This window comes from Rhinichthys klamathensis, unplaced genomic scaffold, assembly GCF_029890125.1.
Source record: "Rhinichthys klamathensis goyatoka isolate OS25496 unplaced genomic scaffold, OSU_Roscu_1.1 h1tg000452l_1, whole genome shotgun sequence".
NCBI classification, from domain to species: domain Eukaryota; kingdom Metazoa; phylum Chordata; class Actinopteri; order Cypriniformes; family Leuciscidae; genus Rhinichthys; species Rhinichthys klamathensis.
Window position 1 is genome coordinate 2047700 of NW_026606944.1, and position 13225 is coordinate 2060924.

At 37.9% G+C, this 13225-nt stretch overlaps 1 protein-coding gene across 1 annotated transcript; it reads right to left on the reverse strand.

Moving 5' to 3' along the window:
• Positions 1–205: 205 nt before the first annotated feature.
• Positions 206–5413, reverse strand: LOC130071696 (zinc finger protein 239-like). Its single transcript, XM_056236555.1, has 3 exons — positions 5375–5413; positions 4611–4752; positions 206–1208 (listed from the first exon to the last, which is right to left on the reverse strand). The coding sequence occupies exons 2-3, from the start codon at positions 4687–4689 to the stop codon at positions 331–333; spliced, it is 957 nt and encodes a 318-aa protein (XP_056092530.1). The 5' UTR covers positions 4690–4752; positions 5375–5413; the 3' UTR covers positions 206–330.
• Between the last annotated feature and the right edge of the window lie 7812 nt (positions 5414–13225).

Below are 13225 nucleotides of genomic sequence, written 5' to 3' on the forward strand. Positions count from 1 at the left end.
TTTATTTGAGGAATTACGGTATGTTAAACAAAACTAATTCAGGTAAATCCACAGCGGACAGCAATGAAACAACATGTATAACACAATAACACTAGACAAAGGAACTGAATACTAACAGGTGTGATGTAATTAATGAAAAACCATGGTACAAAAAAAAAATTGTGTCAGGAAAATGAAAATGAGTCCAAAACTGAGACAATTGGCCAGAATACGCCAATAATAATGTCTAAACTGCCATTAATACAGTACTAATGAAGACAATTTCACTCCCTGTTCTAAAGTAATTTCCAGTAACCAATGCCGATTTTAGGAATCCTCCAGAGCTGAGATTCACATAATGGGCTTTTTGTTTCTACGCGCTGTAACCGGTAGACCAATCACAACACTGCCATTTCCAGTATGACCTCGCAAATGCTGTTTCAGGTCTCTTCGATATGTGAAACTCATGTCACACTGAAGACACATGAAAGGTTTCTCTCCAGTGTGAAGCCTCATGTGGACTTGATAGTTTCCTTTTTCATTGAAACCTTTTCCACACTGTTGGCAGGTGAAAGGCTTCTCTCCAGTGTGAAGTCTCACGTGCACATCGAGGTTTGATTTGCTTGAGCAAGTCCTTCCACAGTAATGGCACATGAAAGGCTTCTCTCCAATGTGACTGATCACATGCCACTCAAGGTGATTGCTGTCTGTGAAACTGCGTTCGCATTGATGACATTTGAAGCAGTTTTCTTTTGAGTGAAGCCTCATGTGGCCATTTAGGTTTAATTTACGTCTGAAACTCTTTCCACACCGATCACATGTGAAAGGCGTTTCTCCAGTGTGAATTCTTTTGTGGTCATTCAGCGTTCCTTGGTGTGCAAAACTCTTCCCACACAGTTGGCAGGTGAAGGGCTTCTCTCCGGTGTGAACTCTCATATGGACTTTAAGGCTTCCTTTTCCAGTGAAACCTTTCCCACACTGTTGGCAGGGGTAAGGACTCTCTCCATTGTGAATTCTCACGTGAGCTTTAAGGTTTTCACGTTTACTGAAACTCTTTCCACACTGAAAGCAGGTGAAATATCGTCTACCCCCCGTCTTTCGAGCCCTTTTTCGTGAGGGAGTCTTTTCAGTCTGCGAGCAGCTAGGATGGTTTTCCCCAGTTATGAAATCATGTTCCTCTTCCTTTACAACATTCAGTTCTTGAATCTCATCTTCCAGCAGCATCGGGTCTAAGGTGAAAATGGATAAATACAGGTTTAAGCCCAGTTTAATGGCACAAATAAATGCATACAAGGTTCTGGCTTCTCAAGCCAACATCAACATTTGTTCACAAACATGAGCCTCTAATTGGAAATTGTGGCAAGCATTCCCATCTCGCTTTATTAAATGATGTCATCAGCGATTAGTCAATGTCTGCTCGACTTTAATCACATAACCGTTCATAAACCAAATATAATATGATGCTAGAAAAATTCTAAGATTCACACTGGGAATATGGAAAAAATAAAGGCAATGTCTTGCCTACAGTGATATGGTCATGTAGGGCTTCTCAACTCTGGCCCTTGAGATCCACTTTCCTGCAGAGTTCAGCTCCAACCCTGATTAAACACACCTGAACAAGCTAATCAAGGCCTTTAGCATACCAGTCAAGTCACCTTCATTTAGGCCCTGTCTACACGGAGACGCTTTTAGCTGTATACGTACACATTTTCTGTCGTATTGGCGTTTCGTCCAGACGGATCCTGCGTTTTGGGACACTGAAACCGCTATTTTTTGAAACCGGGTCCCAGGGTGGATAAATCTGAAGACGACACCCTTGCGTTTTCGTGTGTACTGCCAATCCGTATATTTTGTGAAACGATGATGTCATCACCCCACGTGTCGACTAGTCAGATAGTCACGTAACAGCAACAACAACTGCCGAACTGCTTGTATAATAATATAATATAATGCGGCGAAACTACTGAGCCTCTTGTATTCCTTTATTTATTATTTACTTAAATGTGTTTTTATTTAATTTATTTATTTAGGCCTATACTTTCTTTCGTATGCTATGGTACAGGTCTGTTGTTGTCCGATTAAGACATTTTGTATTTTGTAGGGAAGAGGATTTAAAGCAAAAATAAACGATCGATGGGAATTATTTGATTACAGGGGTGCGTTTTTTGAATAGCCTTTATAATGTTCCACTCCGACATTACATTTCTCTTATTGTAGGCCTATACATGTTGTAGCCATTAAAGAAATGTAGCCTATTTAGTTTAATATTTATGTTTAAATATGTTATTTTTTTATTTAATCTATGTTGATTATGAAAAGTGAACCGCATGCATGAGTAGCCTATAATAAGATGCGCAATATATCGGGAGACCTAATTTTAACCACATTAAGTTTTGTTTTGTATAAAGCCTTTCTTTAAAGTTAATTTCGTTTTGTATAAATTGTCTCTTAATTTTAATCAATGTTTCATCAACCAGTTACCTGAATTTAATAAATAAGAAGCAAATATAGGCTATAGCAGACAATATAATCAGGACGGACGCGCCGGCGCGATATAACTTGCATTGCTCGTGAACTGGAGCTCGTCTCATAAATGAACCGAAACTCAGAATTATATAGAAAGCTTGAAATGTCTACGTTTAAACAACATCGAACAACAATTCAAAACGAAAAGAAACAGATAACTCTCTCTTATATCCTAATCCGTATGAAGTGCATTAGCCTACTCCATAGGCGCGTTCACAATACTGCGAAGTGGCGAGTCAGCAACTTCATCTTTTCAGTCAAGAATGACACAGAAAACACTATATTAATAAACAATTAAAATGTCTATATTTGACACATTTGTTACTTTTGCCGGTTCTTTGTGGTATCTGAGTCCGCTAACTAATCGAATATCGTGACTCCCTATTTTGTACCAGGCAATTTATGGTTGTTCAATAAAGTTCTTGGTAAAAAAAGAAAAAAAGAAAAGAAGCAACTGCGCCTAATATTATTGTAGCCTAGTTTTTATTTTACTGTCTATAGTAGCCTACAGCGCGCAAGGTTTTATGCGCATGCGCAAGTCTTCTTCTCGCATTTTTAGTGTATCTCTATGGCAGAATTACAGCGCCATATACTGGTCTGGGATGTATACTACATCGTTTTGAGTCGGTTTCAGTGGTTTCGTGTGTACACAGATATTTTTCGAGACGTCGCCGTATTTACGGATTTTTTTTAGAACGAGGAAAAAAAACATCGGATAGGGAAAGCTCTGGCTTCGTGTGGATGTGGCCTTATACGACGCTTTTAACGAACCGAATTTGATCGGTTGGCCATTTCAAAAAAGCCTCTCTGTTCAGAACGAAACATTTTTGAGTATATACTTTAAAATGTAGAAAATAGTCCTTTCCATGTGGTCTATATATATATATATATATATATATAAACTATTAATTGATTGAATTTACAGAAAAAGGTACTATATTATGATATATATCGTTATCGTGATATGAGATTTTGGTCATATCGCCCAGCCCTACTGGTGATGTCATTGTCAAACAAAAATTAATTTTAAAAATCTGTTCAGTTATTTCTGTGCAGCTCGGTCCAAAGATCATCTCTGCCAATTTTCATAAGAATTGGACAAAACTAGGAACAAAATGGCTGCTACTGTAATGGGCAGTCTAATGCAAGACGTCCAATGTGATCGGTGTGTTGAGAGGAATCAAGTGTCCTAAATTTTCCAATGAAAACAATTGGAAAAATACTCTCAGCGACCGGTAACAACCGCTGAGTGCTCAGCGCCAAACTTTCCTAAGCACTTCCCCTCGGGGATCCCTGTCGCCATTTTGAAGTGCGTTCTACTTTGTGAAGTGGGCGAGGAAAGTTTATATGGACAGACCTCCACTTTGAGTGAGTGAGTCTACTCCTATGTACGCTTCAAACAGCTCTATATCCCACAATTCAACTTGATTGTGACATCACAACAGATCACGCTTTACTGAAGTGTACGATATATTAATTATTTAGAGATTTAATAGCATAAATTGTGTATAAAGCTACCTTATCTTCACAGTCAAAGTTTAAACTAATGATTTTTCTTTTTGCGTATGTGTAATTTTATTTTCCTCCAACGGCTCCTATACCTATAGGATTTAATACATTTTCTCCAACAACTTATATGCATTTAATGTTTTTTTTTTATAAGTAAAAAGGGGTTTAAATAATAAACTAGCTCAATAGTGAATTCCAAGTGATCAAGGTGTGTTCCACTTAAACCTTACGCACGAGTTCTGCTAGTAGTGGACACTCGTGCAACACAAGCAATGACACACATCCGTGTGAACGAGACTGAGGGAAATTAGTGACTGAAGGGCATACAAATTTGGAGTGGAACACAGCCCTGGTGTTTTAAAAACGCAGCGCTCCCATTGAAACCGATGGGAAAAGTACGCTAGCTGTGGGAAAAAAGCTGCGTCTCACAGTCTTAGTGTTTGTCTGGTCATGTGATCTCAACATGTTTGTCCACATGGGACTCAATGTCAAATAATAGTGCTTTATTTAAGACTCATATGACATTTAAAATGATCATTAATTTCTGTACAGCTAGAGATTTTAATAAGGATTAAAGCTGCAAGAATGAAACCAACCTGTTTGTTCCTCAGTATCTTTGTGTTTCAGTGTTTCATCAATCTTCATGTCTTCACTTTCCTCTTTAATAAAAGCCATCTTTATAATAGTGTGTCACGTGGATCTCAGTCGCTTCACCAGGAGTTTTTCTGTGTGTTTGTCCTGTTTAAGATGAGAATTTTTAAAGTAAACGTTAAGAAGTGTCTCAATCAGCTCTAGTTCAGTTCACTGGTAAGAGAGTGAGAGTTAATGGACTTAAACATTAGCCAAAAAGTCATTGAAAAAACTAGTAATATATGAATACAAGAGCACAAATAGACACACACATCATTAGCCTACTATATCTATAACTTAGAATTAATTTTTGGTGTGATTAATATGTAGATTAATATAGACTGCACTTTCATGAAAACATTCGCTTTTGTTTATTGACTAAATTGCACGTTCGTGTTCGTTAGACGCGGTGAGAGAGCGCATCGAATCACTGAATCATTTCGAGAAGCATTTAGTTTAATTGATTTGAGTCAAAGTCTATAGAATAACACGTAAATGTCTTAAAGGGACTTTGTTTGAGTTGGCAAAAGCTCCGTTTCTCCATCCCTACTGCGCTTTACTCACATTCTTTAACGATTTGTTAACAATTAAGCATAACAACGTTACATTCAGTGATGTATATAAATAAATATCTAATTTCATAGCTCTCATAAAGCTATAAAACGGTCTAAGTCACAACCTAACCGAGCCAAAAAGGGTTTATATCGATCTAAACACTTAAAACACAAACCTTTATTCAGCCGATTCACAGCAAAAGCAGGAGCAAAGACGCAGCCATATGACGTCACACCACCAAACCAAAATAAAAGTACCCGTCAAAAAAAGTTTGGACACATTACGGTTTTTTTTTTTTTGAGTCTCTTATGCTCATTAAGCCTGCATTATTTGATTAAAAAAACAGTAATATTGTGAAATATTATTACAATTTATAATAATGGTTTTCTCTTTTAATATACTTTCAAATGTAATTTATTTCTGTGATGCACAGATTAATTTTCTTCAGCCATTACTCCTGTCTTCAATGTCAAATGATCCTTCAGAAATCATTCTAATATGCTGATTTATTATTAATGTTGGAAACAATTGTGCTGCTTAATATTTTTTTGTAACCTGCTGTGATACTTTTTTCAGGAAACTTTTTTTTTTTTAAATAAGAAAAAAGTTTCAAAGAAGGGTTTATTCAAAATAGAAATATTTTCTGACAGTCTTTACTGTCATTTTTTATTTACTGACCCTTAACTTTTAAACACTATAAATTAAGAAAAAAAACAGTGTGAGATTTAGCAAAACAGTTTATTCCAGATATCACGATATTCAAATGCAAATAGTGACATTTTTGAGCTCATATATCGGTAACCTGTCATTGTGTTGTTCTTATATTACAAAACATGGATTTTAAAATAAAATAATATTTATTTATTAAAATACGATCTTTTATTTATCTTTATTACTTGTTAAATTAATTTACTACAGAAACCTGAGAAAACATAAACACTGTGTTTCAAATTATTATGTGACATATTAGTTGTATTTCAGTACAATAAACATTCAGATTTTAGTTGTTCAAAGAAAGCGTTTGTTTTATTTCTCCATATCTTTTTAGAGAACAAGTATCAATCTCAGACAGGTTTGTTCAATAGTTTGCTAGGTGGAAATGGAAACCCTACTTAAAGAGTTTTTTCCAGATTATTAAGCAAGTCACAGCATGAAATTGTGCAAAGCTATGCAAAAGGCATGAAGACAACTAAAATTGTGTGAAAACTGAATGGAGATTGTCGAACTAACTTTTAGTGATTTTAAAACACATGGCATTCCAAATAAACTTGAAGTGTGCTTCAAATAGACTACAATTTCTCATTCAGTGTCATTATTTATTAAGATTACTTAAATCTATATAAATAATGACACTGTATGAGAAATTGCCTTTTACTGACACACATCAGTAAACCAGTTACTTACTTAGAGAACATCAGTGAGACAATGGGAACAAATATTTGCACATTGTATGAAGGAACCCCTTTGGACTGTAATCGAATCCGGGTCGCTTGCACACACACGCACTCGTTTTACCAATTGCACCATCACGCAGATATGCATTTCACAAAACTGGGGTTGCTTTGTGTTCTTCCTTTAAAGTACTGCTATAAGCAAACAGATTTTCCATCAACGACAGGACAAATGATATGGATTTAAAAACCGCGAGTCGCTGAGAAAAGTCTCAATATAGTGTATTGAGTAAGGTGTGTGAAAACAAACGCGAAACGGCCTGTATAGAACACAAAAGTGCGTTAAACTTGAAGCTGTTGAGGAAATAAAGCCAGCAGACACAACATTAAATGTCATATATAGAATGTGGGGTTCCTCAAGGGAGTGTCTTGGGCCCCTTTTTTTTCCCTTCTATATATAAATGACCTTAAGTCTGTATGTTCATGTGGACTTTTTTATATGCAGATGATGACATTAGTTTTATTCTTGTGCACGCGCTAAAACAAAGACAGTTCCGTTCGTTGGTGGAAGAATGTGAACGTGCAGACTTGTGTTTCAGTGCGGAAGGAAGGAATAAAACCATCCGTAACATTTCTCTGCTGATAGTCTCTGCGCGCCTCAACTCTCGATGAAGAACGGTCTACTCCTGATGGCGGAGGCAGACAGTAGATGATGGTGGGCTCTAAAAGTGTGGGTGGGCCTGAATAATTCACATCATCCAATGTTTTTCAACTGGCTTAAAGGTGCTAAATGTAACTTGTAACCTTTTTTTATTGCCTGTGTGTGAAGGGGTTGTAATCACACATTACAATGATCCACTTGTCGGGTTTTGCTATTACCTCTGAAGGCCAGTATTCCTATTTCTATGTGAAGTCTCCGGGTCGGATTTTCTGCGAAATCCACCGGATGTGACGTGCAGGGCCTGAAGTTAACTTTTTTGGCCACCAGCCACTGTGGCAGGTGGATATCAAAATTCACCTGCCACAGAGACTTTTTACCAGCCTTTTTTTTTATTGTTTATTTTCATAGGTGAAAAACGGGAATTTCACAATATTGTTCTTTAACTTGTACACATTTAAGTGCTGTCAAGTTATTAACGAAATCAATATAAGTAATAATAACTCTTAGAATATACATTTAAAAAAAATCTTTTTATTCATTGATTTTGACACACACACGCACAACAGATCTATAGACCTACCGCAGCTCGTATGCAAACAAATCACCCGCGGCTGTGTTGATGGCTGATTTAGTCACGTAGACAGCTAGGTCCTGACAGCTTTTAGTTACAGCGTTCAGGAACCGTTAAGCAGAACTAAATTAATATTATTACTGGTAAAGTTACCGGGTACCGGACATTTTCTCACCGGTTCCCAACTCCCAACATGTACTACAGTTGCACACGCACACATCTGTGCAACTGTCATTGTTCTGGAGCCTACGTCAGCGTTAGATTATCTCATCCCATCTCACCAACAGTTTAATACTCGCACATCCAAACGTAGTCAGAAAAGGGCCTCATCTTCTTTCTGATCGCATGAACGTTACGAAACAACAGTCGCTGTCATAAATCAGCCGCTCACGAACCTTGCCGTTGTCGCCAATTGACCACTTTGTATTAAAATGTCTTCTTTTACTTTTCTTTGACTCATCCTCATCTTTTTGTTGGTTGCTTGTTTCAGCTGGCCTTTTTACCCCAGTAATGTGCCGCCACATTATAGCTAAGGTCCAACGCAATGAAAATGAAAACGAAAACGTAAAAAAAAACCCTAATGAATCACTCAATTCTCATTGGCTACCCGCCAATGTGGCAGGTAGATTGACAGTGTTACCCGCCAATAGCAAAATTCACCCGCATTTGGCAGGTGGTCGGGTGTTAATTTCAGGCCCTGGTGACGTGCATGTGCGCTCCCGAGCCTCTCTCCTTTTATATACAGTCTATGCGACGGCACTGCAGCTGACAACATGGAGTCTGATAAAACCCAAACACGACCTGCCTCCAGCACAAAACACACTCCAACACAAACTCCACATAAATATAAAAAACAAAACAAAATGAATCTGCTGAAGCTCGTCAGGCCAAACGTGAATCGGATCGATTTAGGACGAAAACACGGATCAACATCGGCAGAGCGTTTGAATTATGGAGAGACCTCCGCTATTTTTATTGTGATAAATTACAAGTTTTCAGATATGCTGAAATAATGGTAAACTGTAATGAAATAGCAAGGTAAACTACAACATACATGAGACATGAAATGAATACAAAAGACTGTTCCAGGATAACAAAAAGAAGGTGCTTTAGGATGTAACTTTTATTTTATGTACTAGATCTACTGTCTAACGTCACTCATCCCACTACTATCATATTGTTTATAATACACATTTCCAGACACGTTCAGTACAGTAATGTTACTTCCTACGATCTTACTGTTACACTGAAATTGTTCAGTCTAGTTCACCGTTTTCGTTATCATATTATACATTCATCTATGTGGACATTGCTGATTGTGAAAGATACACGAATAGTTAGTGAAATGCCTTATAGATAACACCACATGTCGGCTAAATGCAGTCAATGTAACGTTATCATGGTACGAGCATGGAGCATTAGTTCAACGTCAAGCTGATAAAAGTAGCCTATTATTGTAACGTTGCAGTGGGAGTTTACATGAGTTTCCAGCATGTTGTGTGATGCTTTCTCCGGTGTGTTGAAAGTCTCAGTGTGGCCGTGAATAACCATGAGTGCTCGCTCTTGTGTTCGAGCACGAGCGCTCTTGTAAAAATTGGTTGCAATCTGAAACATCACCGATAGAGGCCGCTAGAAAATACATATAGCACCTTTAATTTGGGAGAAAAAAAATTATGGACCATCCCTCAGTGACGCCAATTCACTAAAAGTCAAGGTATGGCAAGTTCAATTGACGTTATTTAATCTAACAATATTACATGACGATATAAATTCAAATAAGCCAAAAACGACAGATAAGGACCAAGACACAACTGCAGTTACATTAACCAACAGCACCAACCGATTTAAAAACCTAAAAAATATGTTTAAAAAAATAATCAAACATTTGGAAATAACCTGGTAACAGGCAGCTATATGAATAAAAATTCCCTTACGAAAAAAAAAAGTGAAATAGAGATCTCCTAACTTAGTGAATTCGGTTGGTTAAAAAGCCACTGCATAGGCCTACGTTGCTTAGCAAACTATGTATTTTATCTTTTTAGTTTATTTACCCCTTCACTATTTTTCTTGTCCTTTCTATTGGACAGTCCACACAAAAGTGGAAATTTAGTAATTATTTACTCACCTTGATGTTGTTTCAAAGCCTTATTACCTTATTTTTTTCAGAACACAAAAATACATTTAAAAAAAAATCCCTGCTGCGCTTTCATGCATAAAAAAAAAAAAAAGAAGATTCAAATGTCATAAAATAATCCCATGCAAATCGTGCTATATTTGTTCTGAATGTATACTGGGTTGGAAGGGAAACAACCGAAAATTTTAATTCTTGGCCTCGCCATTGCTACATACACGAGAGTGTGCAGCAGTTCGGGCCAGTGCGCCCAGGAAAAGTTAGCTTATGTTTTATTTTTTTTAGGATTTCAGCTTTAATACATTTTAATTACACAAGGCTACAGTATAAACCTCAGAAGAGTATGTGCTTTTTATTAAATCTCTATTGTGCTCAGTTCATCACAGTCTGAATGACAGTTTTTGCGTGAACGTTAGAGCAAATAATAGGCCTATATACCCAGGACAATGTATTATTCTTTTCTTTTTGTATTAGTATTTAAAGGTGCAATGTGTGATATTTCTGAGGATATTTTGACAGATATGCAATATAAGATCCATAACTATGTGTTCAGTGGTGTATAAAGACCTTACTCAATGAACCGTTACGTTTTTATTACCTTAGAATGAGACATTTATATCTTCATAACCGTGGGCACCTCCTTCTATGAAGGTCGACATATTGTGATGTCATGTTTCTTTCTACCGTAGCCGACAACGAACACACAGCGCAACAGAGCGCGTTTCGTCACTACCTTGAAAGAGAAGCCACAGAAAGCTAGAAGCTATAGCCATAGACACCGTGAGTAGTGACTTTTCCCTTGTCAGTGGTGTTGGATTGTTTCATGTAACTTAGTTCTTCTCCCTCGCTGTGTTATGGCTTTGACAATCAGCTGATTAGTACCAGTGTTGCCAGATTGGGACGGTGATTTCCAGCCCAAAAGCTCATCAAAACCCACCCACTACAAGAAAAAACCACCCAAAATTTTACTGCCAAAATAATGTGATATAATTTCATTACCATGTCATTTAAGGTTAATAAGCACAATTTGTATCTCCTTAAAACAAAATAACGATGATAAAATAAAATAATAAATAAATAAATTTTCCAGCAAAACAGATCAAAACAGGGCAATAATTAAGGAGAATTAGCCAATATGACTAAAATGTCCAGGTGGACACTGTCAAAACGGCAATCAAGAAATGAACTGATGACTTTAACCCTCGGAAGTACACATTGCAGAACATAACGCAGAATTTAGCAGTCAAAACGGATTCATCGTTGATTCAAACCTTTTTCAGCAGCTGTCAGGGACAAGTAGAGTGCAGTCTGGATGGTGTAAAGTTCCAGATGTTTGGTTAGGCTAGTGTGTACATGGACAGGAATCGTCCCATATTTGATTTCAATTCAAGTCATTCAACTGTGCTCTCCTCTCAGAGTTATATTCACCATAGAGCAGTGCTTCTCAAAGTCCGGACTCCGGTCCGGATCCGGACCCGGAGGGAATTCAATCCGGACCCGCCTCCATTTCGTATTTCAAGAGCCCTAATTGTTTGTAAGGGATTAAAAGTCTGGATTTCCTATTTTGATAAACGCATGTTAAAATCATTTGTTTATTTTTTATGATGGTCCAAAATTAAAACGAAGGCGAGATATTTAAAGTTTTCCTCCGTGATTTAGTTGCCATGACATCCAGTGAGCATGTGACTTTTGACGTAATCGGGCGCGACCACGACGCGACACTTCCGCGTAAGCGTTCACAGATAGCCCAAATCTCCCGGAAGTTCCAGGAGTCTCCCACATATTGATAGCGGCTCCTGATGCCCGCAAATTAGTTCAAATCTCTCTGAATCTAGAGCTCGCGAGCTCCAAACCGTGCAGCGCGCGTACAGCAGAAAGGGAGAGAGCGAGAGACCTTACGTGTGTGTGCAAATGCGCGTGTGTGTCTCATGAAGCGCCTGTAAGCCCCATCCAACCCCCCCCCCTCCAACAAAAACCGAACAATCCCATGCCCCCCATCCCCCATAGTATCGGACCTTTGACATTGATGAAAATTCAGATTTGGACCTTTGAATATAGACTTTGAGAACCACTGCCATAGAGTGATCTCCTTCCACGTGTGCGTTTTTTAGAGTTGCTCGCTACTGTAGACTCTTTTGTATAGTAGGCTATGTCACTTTGCCTTAGCGATCACTTGAATATACAGCTACAACTTCTCGCGCTCAATCGCGTCTGCCTGCGGATCGCTGATTGGCTAAAAGTGCGTGCTCGTCGGTGTTGTCAACACTAACGCCAGCTGACCCTGCATAAGCGTGTGTGTACAGTAATGTCATGATGACTGATTTTATGGACTACATGCACTTTAGTTTCGTTATTTTTAACCAATTAGACTTTAAAATGTAGATGTTTGAAAACCGCCGAAATGATCCCAAACCAGCCCAAATTTTGACCACCCGCCCAAACCCTTTTTTACCCGCACAATCAAATTCAAAACCGCCCAATTGGGCGGGAATCCGCCCAATCTGGCAACACTGATTAGTACTATTGACCGGAAAACAGTAACGTTACAGGAATCACCAACCCGTCGATCGCGGTCGACGAGTCGATCTTGGAAGCATTTTAAATCGATCGCGAAGAGTTTTCAAAACCAGAGAAAAAAAGCATTATTTTTATTCATTATTATTTATTAATTTGTGTGTAGTAAATAGGGGTGTCACGATTCTCCAAATCTTCGATTCGATTCTCGATTTTTACATTTTTTTTTTTTTAAAGCACAGGTTGCTATGCTCATTTTTAGAATATACTTTTATGCAATCCACAAGTTTTCTACGTCCAATGAGGCCTTGCGTCAAAAGTGGGCGCGTCTTCCGGTTCGAAGTAAAGAAGCGAGACTTGACACTCATTCATTCATTAATAATTCATAATCATTAATATTTATATTAAAATGTATTATTTAATTTATTTAACTTTTTATCAATTAAAAATGCAATGAAAATACAAAAATACAGCGTGTTTTTCCACGATGAGTTCTTTATTACAAGAAGATCAACTTGTGGCAGTTAATCTGGATTTTTCGGTTATGGCTAAACTTGAATATCTGCGGTGCTCTGGAACCTGCAGCTGCGAGCCGGCGTTTCTTAAACAGAGACCCTCGTTTGTTCCTAAATAATAATAATAAGGAATCATGTTAAACAGGGCTGTAACGATACGCGAAATAAAACCGAAATTGCGATACTCAGATCCACGAACCTGTGTCGCTGTGAGGGAAGGCAGAATCATGACACACCCCTTCC

Excerpts from the sequence above, each read along its gene's own strand:
- LOC130071696 (XM_056236555.1), bottom strand. The coding sequence starts at position 4,689 with ATGGCTTTTATTAAAGAGGAAAGTGAAGACATGAAGATTGATGAAACA. Across the intron at positions 1,209-4,610 it reads AGATACTGAGGAACAAACAG|ACCCGATGCTGCTGGAAGAT; the intron begins GTTGGTTTCATT and ends TTTTCACCTTAG.